Source organism: Artibeus jamaicensis, unplaced genomic scaffold (genome assembly GCF_021234435.1).
Source record: "Artibeus jamaicensis isolate MK-2021 breed Jamaican fruit bat unplaced genomic scaffold, CSHL_Jam_final contig_1686, whole genome shotgun sequence".
In the NCBI taxonomy this organism is placed as follows: Eukaryota; Metazoa; Chordata; class Mammalia; order Chiroptera; family Phyllostomidae; genus Artibeus; species Artibeus jamaicensis.
This window is the reverse complement of record NW_026521327.1, coordinates 177,675-203,119: the sequence shown is the minus strand read 5'-3', so window position 1 is coordinate 203,119 and position 25,445 is coordinate 177,675. Positions and strand designations below refer to the sequence as shown.

At 43.0% G+C, this 25,445-nt stretch overlaps 1 protein-coding gene, 1 non-coding gene and 2 pseudogenes across 2 annotated transcripts; 2 read left to right on the top strand and 2 right to left on the bottom strand.

Moving 5' to 3' along the window:
• Positions 1–2,720: 2,720 nt before the first annotated feature.
• Positions 2,721–2,811, top strand: LOC119060106 (uncharacterized; annotated as a pseudogene).
• Positions 2,812–18,048: 15,237 nt separating this feature from the next.
• On the top strand, positions 18,049–18,754 carry LOC119060098 (tropomyosin alpha-4 chain-like; annotated as a pseudogene).
• A 1,870-nt stretch (positions 18,755–20,624) lies between these two features.
• On the bottom strand, positions 20,625–25,061 carry RPL39 (ribosomal protein L39). Its single transcript, XM_037159977.2, has 3 exons — positions 24,971–25,061; positions 23,093–23,196; positions 20,625–20,907 (listed from the first exon to the last, which is right to left on the bottom strand). The coding sequence occupies exons 1-3, from the start codon at positions 24,971–24,973 to the stop codon at positions 20,859–20,861; spliced, it is 156 nt and encodes a 51-aa protein (XP_037015872.1). The 5' UTR covers positions 24,974–25,061; the 3' UTR covers positions 20,625–20,858.
• Positions 21,416–21,548, bottom strand: LOC119060108 (small nucleolar RNA SNORA69). The gene has a single exon (XR_005084523.1). It is a non-coding gene; the product is annotated as a small nucleolar RNA SNORA69 (small nucleolar RNA).
• Positions 25,062–25,445: the final 384 nt, after the last annotated feature.

Below are 25,445 nucleotides of genomic sequence, written 5' to 3'. Positions count from 1 at the left end.
CATACCGAACCCAATAAGCACAGACAGATTGAATCTTTATGGGCACTTTATTCAGATGGCCAGTGACCTGAGACATCGGTGGGTTCACACCCTAACTGACCGTCTTTAAATTTCATTTTAAAATGGCCCTTTTTATAAGGAGAACAAAGTGTAGGTAAGGGGTTTGGAATTCAGGGAAAAGTTCATTGGATTTAAAAAGTGCAGTATTCTTGCGCTGGGTGGTGGTCTTTACCTGTGTTCCTGGTGGTCGTCTGTCTCTCTGTGGAACACAAGGGCCTAGATATCTCCACTTGTGCCCCAGGAGGTCGGCTGTCTCTCCCAGGAGTGGTGGGCCTTATCTGCAGTTCCTGAAACAATAGCTTAACATATGTATTACCTACTTATAACCATTGACTTTAAACTAAAATTTTCCAACTGTGAGTCCCCTATCACAGCCACATAGTCCTCCTTGCATTCCTTGAAAGAGCCACGTTCTTCTAAACTTTGGGATTCTTACATGGTGTTCCTTCTCTAGAAACACTCTTCCCTCTATTCCTTGACCCCCTTCGCCTGGCTCACTACCACTTACCCTCCAGATGTCAGTATAAATGTCACCTCTTCGGGGAAGTCTTCCCTGTCCTTCAAGCTAGGTTACCACCTCACCCGTTCTGTTCTTCATAGTCCTTAACACACTTGAGAAATTATTCAAACAATTAGTAGATTAATATCTTACCTGCCCCAGTTAGACTTAAATTCCATGAGGAGAGAGGCCAAGTCTGTCTTACTGACCACAGTAACACTAGTTCCTGGTACATGGAAGGTGCTCAATAAATAGGTATTGCCTGGCAATGAAATAATAGATTTGACTTCAAAAGCACAAGTAACAAAAGATACGTCAGCTTGGCTAAGCTACGGTCCCACCTGTGGACCACCCACGTCTGTGAGGTTGAGTATAACCTTCCTGAAAGCCTGCCCTATGAATTCCTAATATGCCTAGTCTGGCCTCACCTTCGCAGAAGCCAATTCCTTGCCACACATCTCTTAATGTATATCTCCCACTGGCCCTGCTTTTCTGATTGAACCCTGACCCATACAAAAAGCAACCATGGCCCTGGCTAGTGTGGCTCAGTGGATTGAGTGCTGTCCTGCAACCCCAAATGGCTCAGGTTAGATTCCCAGTCAGGGCATATGCCTGGTTGCGGGCCAGGTCCCCAGTGGGGTGTGGGGTGTGGCATCTTCTCCCGCCTGCCCCCCAGTACATTCCCTTTCTGCACTGCCAGCACATAGAGTGACTTTCAGTTCCCTAAATCTCCCAGATTTCTCTTGACTGGGCTTTTTTGCAGTCCACTTCCCTCAGCATAGGATATGACATATGCTGTACTCCACTCCCACCACCCCAGACCTAACTCCTATTCAGCCCTCAGGACTCAGCTTGCTATTCTTCAGCCTCCCCTTGCATGTTCAGGGCAGGTTCCTAAGGACCCATGTCTTCCTTATCACAGCACTCAACAGTAGGAGTGCAGCTGTCTGCACGTTTGCCTGCCTGCTATAGTCTGTGGCCCGTGAAGATGAGGGCCTGTTGACATGGCTCCCTGCTTCAGCCCTGCACTCAGCATGCGTTGCTCAGCACTGTGGGTTGGCCCTGTAGTCGGTAATGGATGTTTGTGAAATGAACAAGTGGGAGTCAGAGGCAGCTGACCTGGAATTTACGTTCACAGACAAGGCTTTCTGATTAAATAGTAGTTGCTGTTTTGTAGCTCATTCACCTTCCGTTTCATTCCCTCCTCCCATTGGTGAGCCCTGAAAAACACTTTTAATGAATACCTTATCAGACACACATTCAGAGAATTACAAATGTAGCATTAGAGGTTCATGATTTTAGAAGCAACTTCCTCATTTCAAATGGAAGAAAAGTGAAATCCTAAAAGCTGAAGTGGTTTGTTAGTAGCAGGCTCACTCTATCTAGACATATGTGAGTTCAGAAAACTTCCCTCGGGCCCTATGAATACTTCTCTCTCACTGTGCTTATACCATATGATAATGCTCTATGTGTCTTTGTGTAAAACTGGGACTTAGCCTCAGATTTCTTGATTCCAGTACTCTTTTACCTCTCTGGAGGGATTAAAGATGACCACAAGTTCCTGGATACTCTTTCGAATTACAGGTGGGATCTATGTCCCCTTCCCTTGAATCCAGGTGGGTTCTGTGACTGCTTAGATCACTAAGATACAGCAAAAGAGATATATACTTTGCAGCCCAAGCTGAAAAGGTGAGATCTGTCCTAAAATTTTTTAATTTTTATTTTAAAATTTTATGTATTGATTTTAGAGAGAGAAAGGAAGAGAGAAACATTGGTTTGTTGTTCCACCTATTGATGCTTTCATTGGTTGCTTCCTGTATGGGCCCTGACCAGGGATCAAACCTGCACCCTTGGTGTATCCAGACAATGCTCTGACCAACTGAGCTGCCTGGCCAGAGCACTTCAAAAACTGTATTAAGAATTTCAAGATGGTGCCCTGGCTGGTGTAGCTCAGTGGATTGAGCACGGGCCTGTGAAGCAAAAGGTCGCCGGTTCGATTCCCAGTCAGGGCACATGCCTGGGTTGCAGGCCAGGTCCCCAGTAGGGGACACATGAGAGGCAACCACACATTGATGTTTCTCTCCCACTCTTTCTCCTTCCCTTCCCCTCTCTCTAAAAATAAATAAATATTTTTTAAAAAAGAATTTCAAGATGGTAATGCATGCTTCAGCAGCACATGTACTATACAGAGAAGATTAGCATAGTCCCAGCACAAAGATGATGTACAAATTTGTGAAGTGTTACATATGTTTAAGCCATGAAGATGTAGTGTACAGCACAGGGAATATAGTCTATAATATTGATAACTTTGTAGAATGACATAGTTACTAGACTTAGCATGGTGATCACATCATAAGATATGTAAATGTCAAATCACTGTTTTGTACACCTGAAACTAATGTACTATTATATGCCAACCATACTGTTAATTAGTGTTTTTTTAAAGATTTTATGTATTTACTTTTAGAGAGGGAGGAAGAGAAGGAGAAAGAGAGGGAGAGAAACATCACTGTGTGGTTGCCTCTCACGCACCCCCTACTGGGGACATGGCCTGCAACCCAGGCATATGCTCTGACTGGGAATTGAACCAAGGGCCCTTTGGTTCTCAGGCTGGTGCTCAATCCACTGAGCCACACCAGCCAGGGCTGTTTAAAAAAATGTTTTTTAAATTATTTATTTATTTATTTATTTTTAGAGAGAGAGGAAGTGAGGAGAAAGAGAGGAAGAGAAACATCAATGTGAGAGCGAAACATTGCTCAGTTGCCTCTCCTATGTGTCCCCACTGGGGACCAAACCACAATCCAGGCATGTGCACTGACTAGGAATGGAACAGTGACATTCTGCTTTGGGAGATGATGCCCAACCCACTGAGCTGCAAAAGTCAGGGGTGTTAATAATTTTTTTTAAATTGTCAAGATGGTAAAATCAGGGCATCAAAGTAAGCACAGGGCCTTGTGTGACTGCACAGGTCAAACATGCCCATGAGCTGGTCCTGGTGCCAGTTTCAGGGCCCAGATTTTAAGAAACTGGCAGCAGTGCCCTGGCTGGTGTGGCTCAGTGGATTGAGTGCTGGCCTGTGAACCAAACGGTCACTGGTTAGATTCCCAGTCAGCACACATGCCTGGGCTGTGAGCCAGGTCCCTGGTAGGGGGCTCTTGAGAGGCAACCACACATTGATGCTTCTGCCCCTCAAGGAAAAAAGAAAGAAAAAAAAAGAAACTGGTAGCTTTCAGTTCCTGGCTCTTGGGACATGCAGTCAAGCCAGCTGCCAAGAAAGCAGTTGACTACCCTGGGAGCACCACACTGTGAGAAGCCCAAGCAAGTCACATGGAGAGGCCCTGGAGGATGAGGCGCCACGTGGAAAGAGGCTAGAAAGCACCAAGGTACCCAGCACAGGGGTGAAGAAGCCATCTTGGGAATGGGTCCTCCAGTCCCTGAAACCTAGTCAAGGCCTGCCCAAGTTCCTGACCCACAAAAATGTGATGGAAACAAAATGTTTGTTTTAAGCTGCTAAGTTTTGGGATAGTTTGCTACTCAGTAAGAGATGATGAAAAAATATACTGTCTCTGGTGTTCTTCAAAATGTCAGTTACTAAGTCCTGACAACAGACCAAGCACTTTTAATGCATAGTCTCATTTAATTGTCACAGCCAGTCTGTAGCACAATGTTATTAATCCCCATTTCACACATACTCAGGAAGATTAAGTAACTCCCCCAAATTTGCCCAGCCAGTAAGTGAAAGGCATGCAATGAGCTTTCCATGTCACTCTGCTGCCCCCATGCAATTCACCAAAGCACCTACAGAGGATTGTGTTAAGGTCAAACAACCTAGCCCTGGCTGGTATGGCTCAGTGGATTGAGCATGGGCCTGTGAACCAAAGGGTTGCTGGTTCGATTCCCAGTTGAAGCACATGCCTGGGTTGCGGAGGGGTCCCCAGTTTGGGGCACATGAGAGGCAACCATACATTGATGTTTCTCTCCCTCTCTTTCTCCCTCCCTTCCCCTCTGTCTCAAAATTTAAAAAGTAAATTAAAAAAAAGAAAATACATATGTTGATACTATACATAGAGAATCCTAATGGTTCCACCAAAAAACTATTAGAATAAATGAACTCAAGAAAATAGAAGGATAAAAAATTAATATTCAGAAATCAGTTGTATTTTATATACCAATAACAAACTATCAGAAAGGGAAATGAGAACCATCTAATTTATAATTACATTTAAAACAATAAAACACCTAGGAATAAATTTAACTAAGGAGGTAAAAGACCTGTACTATAGAAATTATAAGACACTGGAGAAAGAAACTGAAGAAGATACAAATAAGTGGAAGCACATACTGTGTTCATGGATAGGAATAGTCAACATCATTAAATGCCCATACTATTCAAAGCAATCTACACATTCAATGCAATCCCTGTCAAAATACCAATGCCATTTTCCACAGAACTAGAACAAATAATCCTAAAATTTATATGGAAATACAGAAGACCCCAAATAGCCAAAACAATCCTGAGAAATAAGAACAAAGTTGGAGGTATCATGCTATCTAATATCATACTGAACTACAAAGCTATATACTAATCAAAGCAACACGATACTGGTATAAAAACAGACACATAGCCCTGGCTGGTGTAGCTCAGTGGATTGAGCGAGGGCCTGCCAACCAAAGGGTCGCTGGTTCGATTTCCAGTCAGGGCACATGCCTGGGTTGTGGGCCCAGGTCTGGGTTGTGCAGGGTGTATAAGAGGCAACCACACATTGATTTTTCTCTCCCCCTTTCCCCCTCCCCTCCCCTCTCTCTAAAAAGAACCTATGCACCCCAATGTTCACGGAAGCACAATTTACAATAGCCAAGAGCTGGAAACAACCTAGGTGCCCGTCAGTAAATGAATGGATCCAAAAATTGTGGTACATATACACAATGGAATTCTATGCAGCAGAAAGAAAGAAGGAGCTCCTACCCTTTGCAACAGCATGGATGGAACTGGAGAGCATTAAGCTGACTGAAGTAAGCCAGGTGTTGAGGGACAAATACCAGATGATCTCACCTTTAACAGGAAGCTAAACAACAAAACAAACAAGCAAGCAAAATAAAAACAAAGACACCGAAATGGAGAATGGGGGACGGTGACCAGAGGGAAGAGGGGAGGGAATTTCGGGGGAAAAGGGGAGGGATTTAGAGGAGCTAGTATAAAGGACACATGGACAACAACTAAGGGGGGTGGAAATGGGAGGGAGGTGGGGAGCACTGGGGGGGTGGGCTGGGATGGGGTAAAAGGCAGAAAACTGTACTTGAAAAATAATTTAAAATTTTTTTTAAATAAAATAAAATAAAAATAAATAAACATTAAAAAACAGAAAGATAGATCAATAGATCAGAATACAGAGTCCACAAATAAACTCATGACTATATGGTCAATTAATCTATGAAAAAGAGACAATATACAATGGGGTAAAGACAGTCTCTTAAATAAATGGTGTTCGAAAAACTGTACAGATACATGCAAAAAAAAAAAGTAGATCACTTTCTTACCCCATATACAAGAATAAACTCAAAATAGGATAAAGACTTAAATGTAAGATGCCAAACCCTAAAACCCCTAGAAGAAAAATCATGCAGTAAACTCTTTGACATTGTTCTTAGTTATATTTTCTTGGACATGTCTCCTTGGGCAAGGGAAACAAACAAACAAACAAAAGAATCAAATGGAACTACATCAAACTAAAAAGTTTTTTCAGCCCTGGCTGGTGTGGTTCAGTTGGTTGGGTGTCATTCCACAAATAGAAAGTTTGCAGGTTTGATTCCCAGTCAGGGCACACGCCTGGGTTTCAGGTTTGGTCTCCAGTTTGAGCATGTGCAAGAGGCAACCAACAGATGCCTTTCTCACATTGATGTTTCTCCTCCTCTTTCTGCCTCTTTTCCCTTCTCTCTGGAATCACTAAAAGAAAAAAAATTAGTGTTTGCACAGCAAAGAAAACCATCAACAAAATGAAAAGAACCTACTGAATGGGAGAACATATTCACCAATGATATACCCAATGCAGTATTAATATCCAAAATATATACAGAGCTCATAAAACTTAACATCAAAACAAAAACAAAATCAAATCCTACTGAAAAATGGGCAGAGGACCTGAGTAGATATTTCTCCAAAGAGGACATACAGATGGCCAATACACACATGAAAAGATGCTCAATATCACTAATTATCAGAGAAATGCGAATCAAAAGCACAATGAGGTACCATCTCACACCCAATAGAATGGCTTTCAGCAATAAATCAACAAGCAATGAGTGTTGAAGAGGATGTGGAGAAAGGGGATCCTTCATGCACTGTTGGTGGGAATACAGACTGATGCAGCCACTGTAGAAAACAGTATGGAGATGCCTCTAAAAATTAAAAATGCAATTGCCTGATGACCCAGTAATTCCACTTCTGGGAAGATATCTGAAGAAACTCAAAACACTGATTGGAAAGAATATATGCACCCCTATGTTCATTGCAGAGTTATTTATAGTAGCCAAGATATGGACAAAGGTGAAGTGTCCATTGATAGACAATTGGATAAAGATGAGGTGGTACATATATCTACAATGGAATATTACTCAGCCATAAAAATGGATGAAATCTTACCATTTGCAACAACATGGATGGACCTAGAAGGTATTATGCTAAGTGAAATAGGTCAGACAAAAAGACAAATACCATTTGATTTCACTTACATGCAGAACTACAACAAACAAACAAAAAAGAAACGAACTCATAGACACAGAAAATAAACTGATTGTTGCAACATGATGGGAGGTTTGGGGGGCTGAGTGCAAAAAGTGAAGGGATTAAGAAGTACAAATTAGCAGTTACGAAATAATCACAGGGATGCAAAGTACAGCATAAGGAATAGAGTGAATATTGTAATAACTATGTATGGTGTCAGGTAGGTCCTATAACTATACGTGGTATCAGGTGAGTACTACATTTATTGAGGGGATCACTTTGTAAGTTATATAAATGTCTAACTGCTATGTTGTACACCTGAAACTAATATTGAATGTCAATTATAATTTAAAAATTTTAAAGTTTTTAAAAAGAAAATGTATACATAATCAATTTCACCCTTAGGCTTAGGTGTTTGATAGGTTATTTTATTTTTTTTAAGATTTCATTTATTTAGTTTTAAAATATTTTATTTTTAGACAGAGGGGAAGGGAAGGAGAAAGAGTGGGAGAGAAACATCAATGTGTGGTTGCCTCTCATGTGTCCCCTACTGGGGACCCGGCCTGCAACTCAGGCATGTGCCCTGACTGGGAATTGAACCGGCGACCCTTTGCTTCACAAGCCTGTGCTCAATCCACTGAGCTACACCAGCCAGAGCTATTTTTTAAATGTTTTTAAGGACAACCACAATAATGAATAGATGACAATACAATAAATTGTCTCTGCCCTGTGTTATTTGGAACTCAACAAATACACATCTCAGAGAATACTCACAGAGACAGGCTCTGGGCCACGGTGTGTAAGGCAGTTATAAGGGCTCCCTCCAGAAGGAGAGGCTCCAGAGAAGAATGTGGGAGTTGTCCGTGAGTTTCTGGAAAGAGGGAACATTTGATTCTAGTTTGGACTCTTGTATTTGCAATCCAAACCCAAGAATTTAGTTTTAGGTCAAAAGCGTATGTCGTTTTTTCAAATTCCACAGCTCATAGGCCTGATTTATTTCAGGATTCTCTTGTTTACTTGACATGTTATCTTTCCAATGTCTCAGTATTCTTGGAAGCCTCTGAAAATACCCACAGAAAAGCAAACATAAACAAAACCCAACATAAAGGCCTGTCTGTAAAAAGCACTGGGTGACACTAGCAAACAGAAGATAAAGACCCGGAGACTGGTCCTCAGGTCTTGTTTCTAGCTCAGAGCTCCACAGTGCTCCTGGGGATGCCTGCTCAGCCCAAACTGCTTTCTGTGGGTGCCACACAACTCACCCAAAAGGCAGTCATGATTATACAGGACACTGTCCCCTCAGCCGAGGCCGACTGGATTCTTGACTAGGCCATTTCGGCTCACCCTCTCAGGATCATGCTTTTAGGATTCAGAGATTCTTACCCATTTCCTCTGGTCACCTAACCTAACCTCCTGTGAGATACAGGAGGCCATGTTTGGCCTTGTGCTAAGAGAAGCAGAGGAAGCATGTCTGCCAAGAGGGACAAGAGTAAAGCAGACATGCAGAGAGAAGGTGTAAAAAAGGTCTTAGAGAGAGAGAGAGAGAGAGAGAGAGAGAGAGAGAGAGAGAGAGAGAGAGACCTGTCTGGCTTCTCAATGGCTTCCAAAGCCCTGGTTCTCCTTCTTGAAGCCTGGTGGCCCCCTACCCTGAAACATCTTTGAAGGCTTGTATTAGATACCTTTCTTTCATTTTTAAAAAGCAAGCAACTGCTGTGGCTGGTGTGGCTCAGTTGGTTGAGCACAAGCCTGTGAACTGAAAAGTTGCTGATTTAATTTCTGGTCAGGGCACATGCCTGGGTTGGGGGCCAGGTCCCCCATTGTGGGTGTGAGAGAGGCAGCCACTCAATGTATCTCTCACACATTGATGTTTCTCTCCCTCTCTTTCTCCCTCCCTTCCCCTCTCTCTATAAGTAAATAAATAAAATCTTTAAAAAAAAAAGGCAACATATCCGAGTAGCTCTATTCTAATCCTAAAAGTTATGTTTAATTTTCCTGTTCTTTGTAAACCATCACCTGAGGATATGTTTATTCATTTTTAAGAGATTTTATTTATTTTTAGAGATAGGGAAAGGGAGGAAGAGAGGAAGAGAAACATCAATGTATGAGACATACATTAATCTCAATAAAAATCAGTGTCTATTGATTTTATTTTTTAAAGATTTTATTCATTTATTGTTAGAGAGGGGAAGGGAAAGAGAAACATCAATCACTTGGCTCTCACACTGGGAACCCTGCCTGCAACCCAGGCATGTGCCCTGACTGGGAATTGAACCAACGACCTTTCAGTTCACAGGCCGGCACTCAATCCACTCAGCCACACCAGTTAAGGCTTTTGCCCAAATTTATTAGGAAAAAATAAGGATGTGCATTATACATGGGTATAATTATATACCATGGGCATAATAATCCCATGTATAATGTGCACAAAAACGTGGGAGCACATTGTACATGGCAAAACACAGTATATATAAAGATGTTCACGGCAGCACTAGTCGTAAGGGCCTCAACCTGGAAAACTTATAAATGCCTATAAACTGGAAAATGGGGAAAGCCCTGGCTGGTGTAGCTCAATGGATTGAGCATGGGCCTGAGAACCAGAGTATCACAGTTCGATTCCCAGTCAGGGCACATGCCTGAGTTGCAGGCCAGTTCCCGGCAGGGGACACATAAGAGGCAACCATACATTGATATTTCTCTCCCTCTCTCCTTCCCTTCCCCTCTAAAGATAAATAAAATCTTAAAAAAGAAAATGGGGAAATAAATTGTGCTTTATTCGCACAGTGGAATACTACGCAGCAAAGAAAACAAATCGTGCATACAGAAACTCAGGTCAATCTGATGTGATGGTGAGCAAAAGAAGCAAGACACAAAAGTACACAGTTTACTATTCCATTTATATAAAATGCAAACACAGGCAAGACTAGTTTATGTTGTTAGATATTAGGACAGTTATACTTGGGGGTGATGGTGACTGGAAGGGGGACCCAAGGAGGGACTTCTGGGACATTGATCATGCTCTGTCCCCTGATCTGGGTGGTAGTGACACGAATGAATTCAGCCTGTGAAAATTTCTCATGCTATACACTTTTATTTTCTATACGTATGTTATTTAAAAAGCTTACAATTCCAGTATTGATGGTAGTGAGTTTGGGGTTTTTTTCCCCTTCACTTGAGGGTATCTTTTTATTGCTTTTAGAGAGAGAGAAACATTGATCACCGGTCTCCTGTCTGTACCCCAACCAGGCATCAAACCCGCACTCTAGGTATGTGCCCTGACCGGGAATTGAACCCACAACCTTCAGGTACATGGGATGACACTCCAACCAACTGAGCCACACCAGCAAGGGCTAGTAGTGAGGCTTTTTATTGGAGAAGCGTGTTAACTTTTAAATTTTACTTTTTTCTTTGCTTCTTGTAGAAAATTACTCTGGCCTGCCTATTCTGCTGGTGTGTTTTGCGGGTTGTTGTTTTTTTTTTTGGTGTTTCTCTATCATTTCTCTCATTACTATTACATGCATCTGTCTTCATAAAACATCTCCAAAACATCTGTATTATCAGTTCTTCTGGAATCTGAATTATTCAAATTGATCAAGAGAACAGTTTCATTTAGGTTCAGGCTGAGAGTCACATTCTGCCCTGCTGTCCCTGCCACATCCCCCATCAACAGCTTCAGACAAGCAGCCCCATTTGGCCTGACTGGGAGTACCATCTCCCACCTGACTTCTCCCACCACAAGATGTACCTCCCCACTATCTCTGGTCCCTGTGTCTTATTTTAGCTCTATCTAGCATATAGAACATGTCTGCTGGGGAGTTATCCACACCAAAACTTTCATCCTGCTCACTCCCCATTCTTCTTCTCCTTCCTAGTTAGGCACTGAATTAAGTGCTTCAGTGCATTACTACACTTTATGCTCACAGCCCTGAGGGAGGTCCCACTGGCCCCATGCTACAGATAACAGAGTTTTATAGCTGGTCAATGATAAAGAACAGATTTGAATCTGCCAACTCTTGACCGCCACTCTGCTGCTGCCTGTTCCTCAACAGACCATCAAGGAAAATCACCACAGGGTTGACTATTATCTTGCAAAAGCTGACACCTTATACTGCACTTCTTGTGGGTAAATATAAATCCTAAGCTCCCATCCCTCCCTTCAGGAAGCACGGATCTAGTCCATCACGGATGAGGAAATTACTAGTAATTGTACAAGCTTGAAGGTCCACTCGGACCAGAAGCTATTGTCCAACCCCCAGACTCAAAAGAAACCCCTTATTCACAGCCAACCAACACTGGTACCTATGTCACTTTCTCTTTCAATTCTCATCTTAGCTATTCAAGGTGTGTGTGACCTCAGCCTGGACTCAGCCTCCCTGGGCCCATGATGTCCCAACCTACTTTGAACAGTGAGGCTGAAGTATCTGTTTAGATGTTAATAGGCTTCCTATTCAAGATGGCAGAGTAGGTAAGGCTGTACTCACCTCCTCCCACAACATCAAAATCACAACTAAACTTAACTGAACATAAGTGCTATAATAACTAAGGATATAAAGCCATGTGGAAACTGGTAGGAGGGGTAGAGATGCAAAATGGGCTGGTCCCGCACCCATGTGCGGTGGTTAAAAATTGGGGATATATCAGCTTCAGAACCCCCCCCCAGGAGCAAGGGGTCCCAGCCCAGGGTTCCAGTGCTGGGAACATTAAGTCCCCATAAATTCTGGCTGTGAAAAGCAGGAAGGACTGTGGCTGGAGCTTCTGGAGTCCCAGACGTAACTCCTGAAGGGCCTGCACACTCACTGGGACTCACTAGCTCTGAGACCCAGCAGAGGTCATTCTTTGTGTGTGTTCTTTTTTTAATTAAAAAAAATTTTTTTTTTTTAGAGAGAGAAGGGGAAATGAAGTGTGAGATGTCGATTGGTTGCCTCTTACATGCCCCCAACTGGGAACCTGGCCTGCAATCCAGGCATGTGCCCTGACTGGGAATCAGTGAACTTTTGGTTTGCAGGCTGCTGCTTAATCCACTGAACCACACCAGGCAGGGCTTTAAAAAGATTTTTATGTATTTATTTTTACAGATGGGGAAGGGAAGAGAGGGAGTGAAAACATCAGTGTGTTTGCCTCTCGCACGCCCCCTGCTGGAGACCTGACTCCACAACCCAGGCATACAAGCCCATGCTCAATCCACTGAGCCACACCAGCCAGGGCCAGAGGCCATTATTCCTTTGGTGAGCCCTCCCCTAGAGCCCTCAGTCAGGTGCCATATATGAGTCTCTGTCAACCTGGTTAACACTGCTCACCCTGCGCCACTGAAATGATGGAAACTTCCTTTACTTGGTGAAGGAAATACACATACAAGTCCTGGAAGCCCACAAAGTACCAAATGAGAGAAACTCAGAGGCAAGAGAAAAGCCATTATGAACCTACAAGGGACCTCCCCAAAGACTGTCAGCTGATTTCTCAAGAGAAACTTTGCAGGCATGTATTCCAAGTGATGAAAAGCAAGGACCTACAACCAAGATTACCATACCCAGAAAAGCTATCATGAAGAACAGATAAAGGCCTTCCCAGACAAGTAAAGCTAAAGGAGTTTATCACCATCAAACGAGTATTATATGAAATGTTAACAGGCCTTCCTTAAGTAGGAAAAAGAAAAGGTTTTTCTTTTTTTTCCTTTCCCTCTCTTTAAAATCAATAAACATACCCTTGGGTGAGGATTAAAATAATAAAATTTAAAACAAGATACAGGGTGGCTAAATGGATAAGAAAACAAGACCCTCACATATGCTGTCTACAAGAGACTCCAGATCCAAAAACACACAGACTGAAAGTAAAGGGATGGAAAGAGATATTGCATGAAAATGAATACATCCCTGGCTGGTGAGCACAGGCTGTGAAGCAAAGGGTTGCCGATTCGATTCCCAGTCAGGGCACATGTCTGGGTTGTGAGCCAGGTCCCCAGTAGCGGGTACATGAGAGGCAACCGCATTGCTATTTCTCTCTTTCTCTTCCCCTCTCTCTAAAAATGAATGAATAAAATCTTTAAAAATAAAATAAAGTGTGAGAAACAATGATAAATTTACCATTTGTACTTCTAACCAGCTTTCAAAATGCCAAAACACAGTATGTACTCATTATAGAAAAGAAGAAAAAGGAAAGCAGAAACAAAAATAAGCTGGGGTAGCAATACTTATACCAGACAAAATAAACTTTAAAACAAAGGCTGTAACAAGATACAAAGAACCAACAATACCACTTCTAAATATTTAAAGAAACCCAAAATACTAATTTGAGAGACATATACACCCATATGTTCACTGCAGCACTATTAACAGTAGTCAAGACATGAGCACATTCTGAGTGTCCATCAATGGAAAAATGGGTAAAGAAGTGGTGCATACATACAATGAAGTATGAATCAGCCATTAAGAATGTAATCTTGCCATCTGCAACAACATGGACAGACCTAGAGAGTATTGTGCTGAATAAAATAAGTCAGAGAGAGACAAGAGCCATGATTTCACTTATATGTGGAATCTAAAAAGTAAATGAATAAAACGGAAACAAACTCATAGATAAAGAGAACATTTTGATAGTGGCTAGATGGGATGGGAGGGTTGGGTGAAAAGGTTGAAGGGATTAAGTACAAACTGATAGTTACAAAATAGCCACAGGAGGCCCTGGCTGGGGTTGCTCAGTGGATTAAGTAGCAGCCTGTGAAACCACAAGGTTGATGGTTCAACTTCCTGCCAGGGCACATGCCTGGTTATGGGCAGGGTTCCCATTTTGGGGCAAACAAGAGGCAGCCATTCGATGTTTCGCTCTCTTTCTCTCTCCCTTCTCTTAAAATGAATAAACAAAATTTTTAAAAAAGTCCCAACCCTGGCTGGTGTGGCTCAGTGGATCGTGCACAGGCTGCGAACCAAGGAGTCACAGTTAGATTCAGTCAGGGCACATGCCTGGGTTGCAGGCCAGGTCCCTAGCATGGGGCATATGAGAGGCAACCACACACTGATGTTTTTCTCACTCTCTCTAAAAATAAACTCTTTAAAAAATTAAAATAAAAAATAAATTTACTCCCAGCCAAGATGGAGGCATAGATGGAAACACTGTGCCTCCTCCCACAACCAAGTTTAAAGACAACAAAATTTTAGTAACAAAAACACAACCAAAACATAGAAAATTGAACTGAAGTCCGACAACAATGAACTGTTCAGCCATACTGGTAAGAAGGGTGGAGTCAGCGGCTGCCCAAGCAGGGTTGGGCAGGAAAGATCGGCCTGACCGACCCAGCACAGGCAGTGGTTGGCAGATCCCAGGTGTGGAGTGGCACTGGGCGGACCCAGTAAGGGTGCAAGGTGGCTGGCTGACCACGGTCACACATTCACCCTCAGATAAACCAGACAAAGGAGTGAGCAGTGAGACAGACCACGCAGGCTAGGGCCCCAGTGACAGGAGTTAAACCCTAAAAGCACCAACTGAAAACCTTTCAGGGTCGAGGTGCCGGGAGAGGCTCCGAGGCTCACAGAGAGTTCATTGGAGAGACCCACAGAGCACTGGAGGGTGCACAAGCCCACACACCCAGGAACCAGCACCAGAAGGGCCCAGTTTGCGAGCAGGAAGAAGCAGAGGGGACTGAAATCTGAGAGAACAGAACAGACGCTATTGCCCCTCTGACCCCGCCCCCACATACAGCATTAAAACCCAGCAACTGGGTGGTCTCACCCCAGGGAACACCTAAGGCTCCGCCCCTCATACCTAACAGGTGCGAACAGACCAAAACATTATGGCTTAAGAACAGCTCAAAGCCCCAGAGCCAATACTTCTAAGCGACCAAGAGATAGCCAACCTATCAGATGCACAGTTCAAAACACTGGTGATCAGGATGCTCACAGAACTGGTTGATGTTAGTCACAAATTAGAGGAACAAATGAAGGCTAAACTAAGTGAAATGAAGGGAAATGCACAGGAAACCAATAGTGATGGAAAGGAAACTGGAACTCAAATCAATGGAGTGGACCAGAAGGAAGAAAAAAATGACCAAACAGAAAAGAATGAAGAAACAAGAATTCAAAAAAATGAGGAGAGGCTTAGGAACCTCCAGGACATCTTTAAATGTTCCAACATCTGTATTACAGGGGTACCAGAAGGGGAAGAGGAAGAGCAACAAGTGGAAAACTTATTTGAACTAATAATAAAGAACTTCTGCCCTGGCTGGTGTAGCTCAGTGGATTGAGCACAGGCCTGCGAACCAAACAATCGCGGTTTGATTCCCAGTCAGGGCACATGCCTGGGTTGCAGACCAGTTCCCTGCAGGCAAGTTCCCAGCAGGGGACGAACGAAAGGCAACCATACATTGATGTTTCTCTCCCTCTCTCCTTCCAAAGATAAATAAAATATTTAAAAAATAATAAAGAACTTCCCCAATCTGGCAAAGGACATAGACTTACTTCCAGGAAGTCCAGGAAGCTCAGAGTCCCAAAGAAGTTGGACCCAAGAAGGAACACACCAAGGCACATCATCATTACATTAGCCAAGGTTAAAATGAAGGAGAGAATTCTAGAAGCAGCAAGAGATAAGGGGACAGTCACCTACAAAGGAGTTCCCATCAGACTGTCAGCTGATTTTTCAAAAGAGACCTTACAGGCAAGAAGGGGCTGGAACCTGGAAAGAAGTATTCCAAGTCATGACAGGCAAGGACCTACAACCAAGATTGCTCTATCCAGCAAAGCTTTCATTTAGAATGGAAGGGCAGATAAAGTGCTTTTCAGCTAAGGTCAAGTTCAAGTTCATAATCACCAACCCCTTATTATATGAAATGTTAAAGGAACTTATCTAAGAAGATAAAAATATGAACAGTGAAAGGACAGCAAACCCACAGTTAACAACCACAGCTAAATCAAAAGCAAACTAAAAGGACAGCTAGATCAGGAGTGGAACCATAGAAATGGAGATCACATGGAGGGTTAGCAACAGGGGAGTGGAAGAAGGGGGAGAAGGTACAGAGAATAAATACCATAGACAGTAGGTAGAAAATAGGGGGGGAGGGCAAGAATAGTATGTGAAATATAGAATCTAAAGAACTTGTGACATATGGACACAAACTAAAGGGGGGATGGTGGGGGAGGGCTGTGCAGAGTGGAGTGGAATGAAGGAGGGAAATGGGACAACTGTAATGGCATAGTCAATAAAATATATTTTAAATAAATATTTTTTAAATGTCCCTTCAAAATGGTCACAGGGATATAAAGTACCACATAGGGAATATAGTCAATAATATTGTAATAACTATGTATGGTGTCAGGTAGGTACTAGATTTATCAGGGTGATCACTTGGTAACTTATATAAATGTATAATCAAAGCCCTGGCTGGTGTAGCTCAGTGGATTGAGTGTGGGCCTGTGAACCAGACAATCACGGTTCGATTTCCAGTCAGGGCACATACCCGGGTTGCAGGCCGGTTCCCTGCAGGCCACTTCCCAGCAGGGGACACATGAAAGGCAACCATACATTGATGTTTCTCTCCCTCTCTCCTTCCCTTCCCCTCTAAAGATAAATAAAATCTTAAAAAAATGTATAATCACTGTTGTACAGCTGAAACTAATACTGTATGTCAACTGTAATTGAAAAATTAATTTTACTTTAATAGGATAATTTGAGTAAAGAATCAAGCCTTCAAAAATTTTCTATACATCACACTGCTGGAAAACAAAAACATGTAAATAAAAAATTTAAGAAGTTAATGAGAAAAGTGGTGTTTGCAGATTATCTTTTTCTTTTTTTTTTTTAAGATTTTATTTATTTATCTTTAGAGGGGAAGGGAAGGAGAGAGGGAGAGAAACATCAATGTATGGTTGCCTTTCATGCATCCCCTGCTGGGAACTGGCCTGAAGGGAACCGGCCTGCAACCCAGGCATGTGCCCTGACTGGGAATCGAACTGCGATTGTCTGGTTCGCAGGCCCGTGCTCAATCCACAGATTATCTTTCTTAACGGATAACTAAATTCTCTTACCTAATCCTGCAGTCTGTTGTGATTTCATAGCCTTAGAACTACTTAGATATGCTACTACATACTATTAAGTCAAGTTCAAATTAGGAGTAACCAGATGTCAGTAATTTAAACAAGGAAAACTTAAGTACCTACTACATTACCTCTGGACCTGAGGACATAATGAACAAATCATTCTCTTAGCTGACATTCAGACCTAAAAAACCGCCCTTTCTCTTGGTGCAATTTCACCCTAATTCCAGGGGTAATGAGGACATTTGTTGCTTCCCATCTTTTTCAGACATTTGCTATGGCTTGCATAATGGCTTTATTATTAACCTAACATACGATATATTTGTCTACCAACAGATTAATCTTCAGAATTTAGAACAGTGTTCAGCACATATATATCCAGTCAATTTTGATTTAAGTGTCAAAATATCCTTTTGCTTTTTTCAACCATTTAAAAATGCAGAAATTTAGCTCATAGGCCGTACAAAAACAGGCAGCATAACAGTTTGTCAACCTCTGATTCATGTGATGTGATTCATACTTGTATTGAGGAAGAGCATATAAAGATGCTATTTATTTTAAAACAATGTGCTACTCTCAAGCACCAGGATGACACATGCACACTTTCTATAACAGAAGGCATAAAAGCCACTAGCCACACTTGGAGGTATGTAATTACAATTAAATAAAATTTTTTAAAAAATCAGTTCCTGCAGCTTTCACCAAAGACAAGACTAGCCAAGCTGAGCACCTGCTGTGTGCACCCCTGTGCCATGGCTGGCCTCAAGTCCCTGGAAGTGGTGGAGCAGCAGACGGATGATGCACAGGACCATGAACAGGGCCTAGTGAAAATTGGACAGCAGTGGGAGCAGGGTGAGAAAGCTGAAGGGGATGTGGAAGCTCTCAACGCATGCACCTTGTTGAGGAGTTGGACAGGGCTCAAGAACCACTTGCCCACAGCCCTGCAAAAGCTAGAGGAAGCAGAAAAGGCTGCCAATGAGAGCAAGAGGAATGAAGGTGATAGAAAGCCAGACCATGAAAAATGAGAAGTTGGACATCCAGAAGCTGCAGCTCAAGGAGGCCAAGCACATTGCAGAGGCCGCTGACTGCAAATTACAAGGAGGTAACTTGTAAGTCGGTCATCCTGAAGGGCAAAAGCTGGAGAGGGCAGAGGAGCGTGCTGAGGTGTTGGCACTGAAACATGGTTACCTGGAGGAAGAACTCAAGAATGTCACTAACAACCTCAAGTTACTGGAGGCTGCCTCTGAAAATATTCTGAAAAGGAAAGTAAGTATGAAGAAATTAAACTTCTTTCTGGCAAACTCATCGAGGCTGAGACCTGTGCTCAACTTGCAAAGAACAGTTGCCAAACTGGAAAAGACAATTGATGACTTGGAAGAAAAACTTGCCAACGCCAAAGAGAACGTGGGCTCACATCAGACACTGAATCAGTCACTAAATGAACTCAGTGGTATATAACAAAAACCAGAAGAATCTTCCAGAAGCTCCAGACCTCCATGTACTTCTCTTGTAAGAAGTTCGTTACCGCATCTGTGCAAATTATGAATACCTGGACAAATATTTAGTATCAGAGAAGCTTCGAGCACCAGTTTAATCTAATACCTTCCCTTATTTTCCCAAATGACACCATATTTTTCAGCTCTATTTTTTTTAGATTTATTTTGAGGGGAAGGAAGGAGGGAAAGTGTGGTTGCCTCTAGCACACCCTCTACTGGGGACCTGGCCCACAACCCAGGCATGTGCTCTGACTGGGAATCGAACCAGTGACCCTTTGGTTTGCAGGCTGGCATTCAATCCACTGAGCCACACCAGTCAAGGCTCAGCACTATTTTTATTCTTAAATTTAACTTATTTTTAACCTAGGCAGGATGTTTCTTATTTAACATTATTTTTAAGACTGAAGGTATGTGGTTCCTGGGAGCTTACACAAACCCACACTTTAAAAACACACTCTTAACACCTTGTCACCAGTTGATTTAAAAGCCTGAAGAACATGCCCTGGTTGGTGTGGCTTAGTGGATTGAACACTGGACAACAAATCAAAGGCTCTCTAGTTGATTCCCAGTCTGGGAGCATGCCTGGGTTGCAGGCCAGCCCCCCCCCACCACCACCAGGGGGCGCTCGAGAGGCAATCACATTGATTTTTGTCTCTCCTTCTCCCTCCCTTGCCCTCTAAAAATAAAAATCCTAAAAAAAAAATTATCCTTAAAAAAAACGTTTAAAGCAAAAGGTTTAAGAACAGAACCTGTGGGCCACTGCTGCACATACTACAGGAAGCCAGAGATCATCATACTAAAATGGGTGATTTTCCATCCAGAGCAGAAAAAGGGGGGTTAGGCTATTGTGGGAAGCCATAAACCAGATACATTAACCTAAGCATTCCCTTTTCTACACTCTACTATGTAGAACATCCTCTGAACAAGTCAGCATGAGAATGCTTTAGAAATAGTCATCATATAATCTCATATGAGGCCATCCACTCAGGAGAAATGAGCGTGATAGAATTCAGTCCTGTTTAGGAAACTATTAAAGAAAAAAAAAAGACTGCTAGCCATCAGTGATTTAACAAGAGCATTTTTCTATGAAATATTAGAAGGGGACTCTCTGGCAGCAGCGATAAAGTAACTGGCCTACCTTCATCTCCTCCGTTTAGGGAACAGTAAATTGAAGAGTTATTTACCTAGGACTTCAATGCCTTTGTCAGGACCAAGTTAATAAAAGACCAGGAAATTCTTGATTTAACTGGATATGGAGTGTTTTATAGACAGGGCTACACATTTGGTGTTGTTACATTTTTGCACATCTCAGTTGACACATTCCATATTCCCCAGTGATGTGGGGGGCATCTCAAGTTAACTAAAAATCACCCGGCTTCTAGCTTACCTGCCCTTCACCCCTATTTGTTAGGCATTATACTACTCAGGAGATACACTAATAAAACTGTGCAAATAAAATCCACTTTTCATTTAAATTGCAACAGTATCATGTTATAGTATGACTTTATACATATTCCAGTCAAATAATTACATAAATTAAAAAAACACACACCAGCCCTAGCTGGTGTGGCTCAGTGGGATCAAGTGCCTGACCTGTGAACCTAAGGGTCACTGGGTTGATTCCCCATTTAGGGCACATGCCTGGGTTGTGGGCTGGGTCCCTGGTAGGGGAGCATGCAAGAGGCAACCACACATTGATGTTCCTCTCCCTCTGTCTCTGTCGAAATAAAATCTTTCAAAAATAAAGTTCCTTACTCACACTAGCCATATTGAGGTATTTAGTAGCCAGAGAACATTTGTATCATTAAACACTCACAAATCAGAATACAACAGAAGTTTAAATGGCCTCACATTTATTAATGAACCAACCTACTACTGAAGGAAAAATGTCAAGGAAAAAAAAATAATCCAATTCCCAATAAAATGCCAAACTGTCCCCACAGCGGTGGTCTTTTCAGTGACTTCGAGAGGCAGACAACATGAATAGAGCGTAAATATGAGACATCTCTGATGTGCCCTTCCTTATAGAACCAGTTTGGTTCTTCTCCAATGTCATGTGCGATTCCTTATAGACCCAGTTTGGTTCTTCTCCAATGTCTCCTCTTGGAGTTGTACCTACATAGAAGAAAATTGCAAGTTACAAAGACAGTCTGACCTTAATTTAGCTGCCCTCCTCGTTCAGCATAAACTTCGTCCTTTAAGCACCACAGACACCTTGAAAGGCAAAGGGTCCCACTTTTTCCTTCCTTCAACAAGTTTTGGAGCTCTTTTTGGAGAGTAAAAAATGATTTGCTAGATGTTTAAGAACTAGTCAAATCAAATTTTTACCTCTCAAAATGATTCCACGGTAGGAAATCACACTGGTTCTCGGTTGGTGTGGGAGCAGTGGGGAAGCTCTCCCTTCCCCAAGTGTACACTCACTCACCTGTGATTCAGCAGCTGTAGGGCAGACCCAGGCAGACATGTATATCTTGAATCCCCCTACTTTCTGAACTACATCAAAAAGTCATTTCTACATAATGGGTCACACATACATATAAAAGTTCCTGTATAATTTTTATAATACATTAACATTCAGTCACTTCAACACCCAAAGTGATTTGCAGAGATAAGGCCACCTCAGAATTGTCCATGTCAGTCCATCGTGATTTTACCCTCATGAAGGCAAAATCAAAAATGATCAACACAAGATTTTCTTTCAGCAGGATAATGACAGTATTTCCACAAAATGAAGCACTGTAATTGCAACCTGCTTTCAATACATTTTTAAAAGATTTTATTTTTAGAGGGGGAGGGAGAGAGAGGGAAACATCTATGTGTGAGATACATTGATTGCCTACCTCTTACACACCCCCTACTGGGGACCTGGCCCACAACCCAGGAAGGTGCCCTGACTGGGAATCGAACCACGACCTTTCAGTCCACAGGCTGGCACTCAGTCCACTGAGCTACACCAGCCAGGGTTCAATACATTTTTATCTTCACCCAAGGGTATATTTAGCAATTTTTAAAGAGGAAGGAGAAATGCTGATCAGCTACTTCCTGTACAGGCCCCCACCAGGGATCAAACCCACAACCTTTTTGGTGTATGGGATGATGCTCTAATCAACTGAGCCACCTGGCCAGGACTGTGTTCAATACATTTTAAAAGTTGGAAGACAGCAAAGACAATAGAAAAATCATTCTACTGTGCCAATTCCCTGGGCCAAGAGTGTGCAATGTTAAATACAAAGTGCACAGAACAAGAGGCTAATATTGATCATTGTAGGCCCCCTTCCATTGAGCTAGGCACTGAGCTTCACTTACATTTCTTTCATTCCTTAAAACAACCTATAACATAAAGGCAGGTCCCACCATCACTGGATAGAGAAACTGATGTTCATGTTGTTACATTAGAGAAGGGGGGAGGAGAGTGACTTTACTATGGATGTCTGATGCTCTCAACAGAAATCCATCAAACTTGTAGCAGGGCTGAACTGCCAAACAAAGCACTTCAGCAACTGACTCAATGCTTTTTTTTCTCAGTACCGTAGGATGGTAACACCATGTGCTTTAAATTCTAACTGTAGCCCTGACCGGTATGGCTCAGCTGGTTGGGCCTTGTACCACAAAGTGAAAGCTCACCAGTTCTATTCCTGGTTTGGGCACATGCCTGGGATGCAGGTTTGGTCCTGCTCAGGCTGTACAACGGACAACCAAATGATGTTTCTCTCCCTCTTTCCCCCCCTTCCCCTTTCTGTAAGAAATAAATATTTAAATTCTAGCTTCCCCAGTAACGAGACATCCCCTACACATTAATATGCATAAATAAAAGCTAACATCTAGTACCCAATAAACCAAAGGTAGCAAACAACTGGCATATAGTGGGTAGCAATTTTCACGTCGCTGTTTAACACACCAAGGCTGTCACTGGCTGTGAGCCCTTGGAGTTGGCCTAGATGACTTTGACTGGCGGTCCTTTGTAGCAAAGTCTTTCTTCCAAAGCCATCAATTCAACTATTTCTGCAGTGGAGAACAATATTCCAATCTTTAAAAAGATAAACATTTCAAAGATGGATTAGGTAAGCATCATGGTCTTTCCCGCTGGGATGTGTAATGAGACAGCCCTTAATCTTTTGTTCTGGCCCACACCAAAGACAACCCAGAACTTTGCTATGCAGAAATCCAGAGGAAGCACATTTCAAGAATTCCCGAATAGTAGTACAGGAGAAACTGGGTTGCATATAACTTATAATTGTATATTTAGGCCCCCAAAGCAATCTTAAATTAAAAACAAAAAACAGGAGGGTGGTGTCCTTACCTGATTTTATTACCAGTTTTCATCCGAATCCACTGAGGAATGGGCCGATTCTGCTTTTGTTTCTTGGCCAGGAACCTCTTGATCCTGAAAGTCTTGTGAGAAGACTGGAAAGGATATGCAATCAATTTACACAGTAATACCAGAAATTGCTAAAAATATTCAAATGCAAGAATTCCCTCAACCCAACAAACATCTGAATGCTTAATATACACCAAAACCTACCCTCTAAGTGCCAAATCCCTTCCACCCTTTGTTTCGTTCCTTGCAACAGCTCTGGAGGCAGATACCATAATTCCTACTGTTCAAATAAATGAACAAATAAATAAACCAGAGCCGTGGAGGTATGTTACCTAACCCCAAAGAAAAGGATTACAGTGCAGAGCTGGGATTCAAACCCCAGATCCTCTGTGCTCTGAGGTTAGGGCACCTTCCTGTCTTCCCTAGGACCACAGGGGGCATGGTAAGAGCTGGGGAACTTGGGTTTTGAAGAAAGAACACAGCACTTAGTAAACCAAATAATGTATAACATGCAACCCAGTCTCAATGCCCTTCTTTGTAAAACAGGACTACCCACATTCTAGCGTCACTGTGAAAATAATTAAGATTTACACAACGTCCCCTGCATTCAGTAGATCTGTTACAACCCGATCATTTTGACACTAATTCTAATGCTATTTTTTTTAAGGTTTTATTTTTAAAGAGAGGGAAAGGAAGGGAGGAAAAAAAAGAATCATCAACATGTGGTTGCCTCTCACCCACCCTACACTGGGAACCTGGGCTGCAACCCAGGTATGTGCCCTGACCGGAACCGAACCGGTGACCTTTAGGCTCACAGGCTGGTGCTCAATTCACTGAGCCACACCATTCGGGGCCTAATGCTATTTAAAATGGCGCTTTTCCAAGACTGACTTTCCCCATTTCCCTTCGCATCTACTGGCTTTCATGAAAAACTCTGATAATGTACATCCAACCACAACCATCCCATGCCCATTTGTAGTGCAATCTGGAGAAATAGCACGAATGATGGTCTAAAGTAAGTCTGGCCAACGCGACCCAACACACCCTTGAACAACAGGAGCCGTTGTAAAAGACTACACCCCTCTCCCCCAGCATTTGTTAATTAAATTTCCTGTCAACTATTCAAACTATCAAGCAGCAAATACTAATCCTCTCCACGCCTAGAAACCTATAAAGAATTTTAACTTCTAAGGAAACCTATAAAGAATTTTAACTTCTAAGGGAACCATCACAGGAAAAACCCACAAGAGCGACTGTACGCAGTTGGCATTTTACAAGAACGCCCAAACGGCATGTAAGTTCACATCACAGCACTCCTTGTTTTAGGCGCTTCTACGGGATGAAGCTCAAGTTCCTGAACAAAAAACTTTAAAAAGTCCCCAAAACTCATAATGTGCTAAGGTCCCAGTCGCCAAGTTAAAAAACTTTACGAAAATCAGCACCCCACATTCTATTGTTGGTGCCAGGGACTTGTAGCAGGCGGCCCACAGTCAGGCCACGATTTCTGCAGTGCCCCCCCACCACCACGCCGACTTCTCTAATCTGCCTGAAAATTACAGTTCGCTCCCAGAAAAGGGCGAAGGGAAGCGGAAGCCTGACCACCTGGGCGGCGGCTTGGAATACAGTGCACCCCTTTCAGACCTCGTGGCGCCAGCGCGGCCCGCTCCTTCCTAGGTGCTTCATGGCTCACTAGCTTCCCGCCAGGCCCACCGACTAGAGCGGTGACCAAACTCGACCTTCTCTGCAAAAAGCCTCTAAAAGGGCCCCGCACCTAGCCTCAAAACACGGCGCAGGCGAGCTGGCGTAAGACCTCACCCCTTGGGAAGCCACCCTCGGGCCGATGGAAAAGGATGCGCTTACCATGGCGAAGAAGAACGAACCGCACAGACCACAATGGCGGAGAAAGAGAGAGAAGGAAGCGGAAAGACGCGTTTACACCCTGCGTACGGGGGCGGGCCTGGGGGCGGGGCTGGGAAATGACGCAGGCGTTCACCACCTCCTCCTGACATGCCCCCCCCCCGCCACGCACTCCCGTGGACTTGTGGGAAACAGGGCTCATTTCTGTGAAATAGAATTTGCTTTGTGTGTCTTCTGTAAATGAGTTCTTTGGAGTACGTCATTGTGCCGGGAGCACCTGCTTCGCGGGTGAGGGCCACGGCCATTATAAATGCCAACGCAGAAGCCCTTCGGAAGGCGGGCAGAGCGGAGTGGGCGGGTGTAACTCCAAAGGAAGAGGGAGGGACATCAAATCTGAGCGCGACACGTTTCTGTCTGCGTTTGGGCGGGTGCGCGTGAGAGACAGGCCTGGGAACACCTTTTCTTGATAGTTTGAAAT

What these genes read in the sequence shown, in the direction of transcription:
- RPL39 (XM_037159977.2), bottom strand. An exon ending in AAAACTGGTAATAAAATCAG is followed by an intron (nt 20,908 to 23,092) that starts GTAAGGACACCA and finishes TCTTCTATGTAG; the next exon opens with GTACAACTCCAAGAGGAGAC.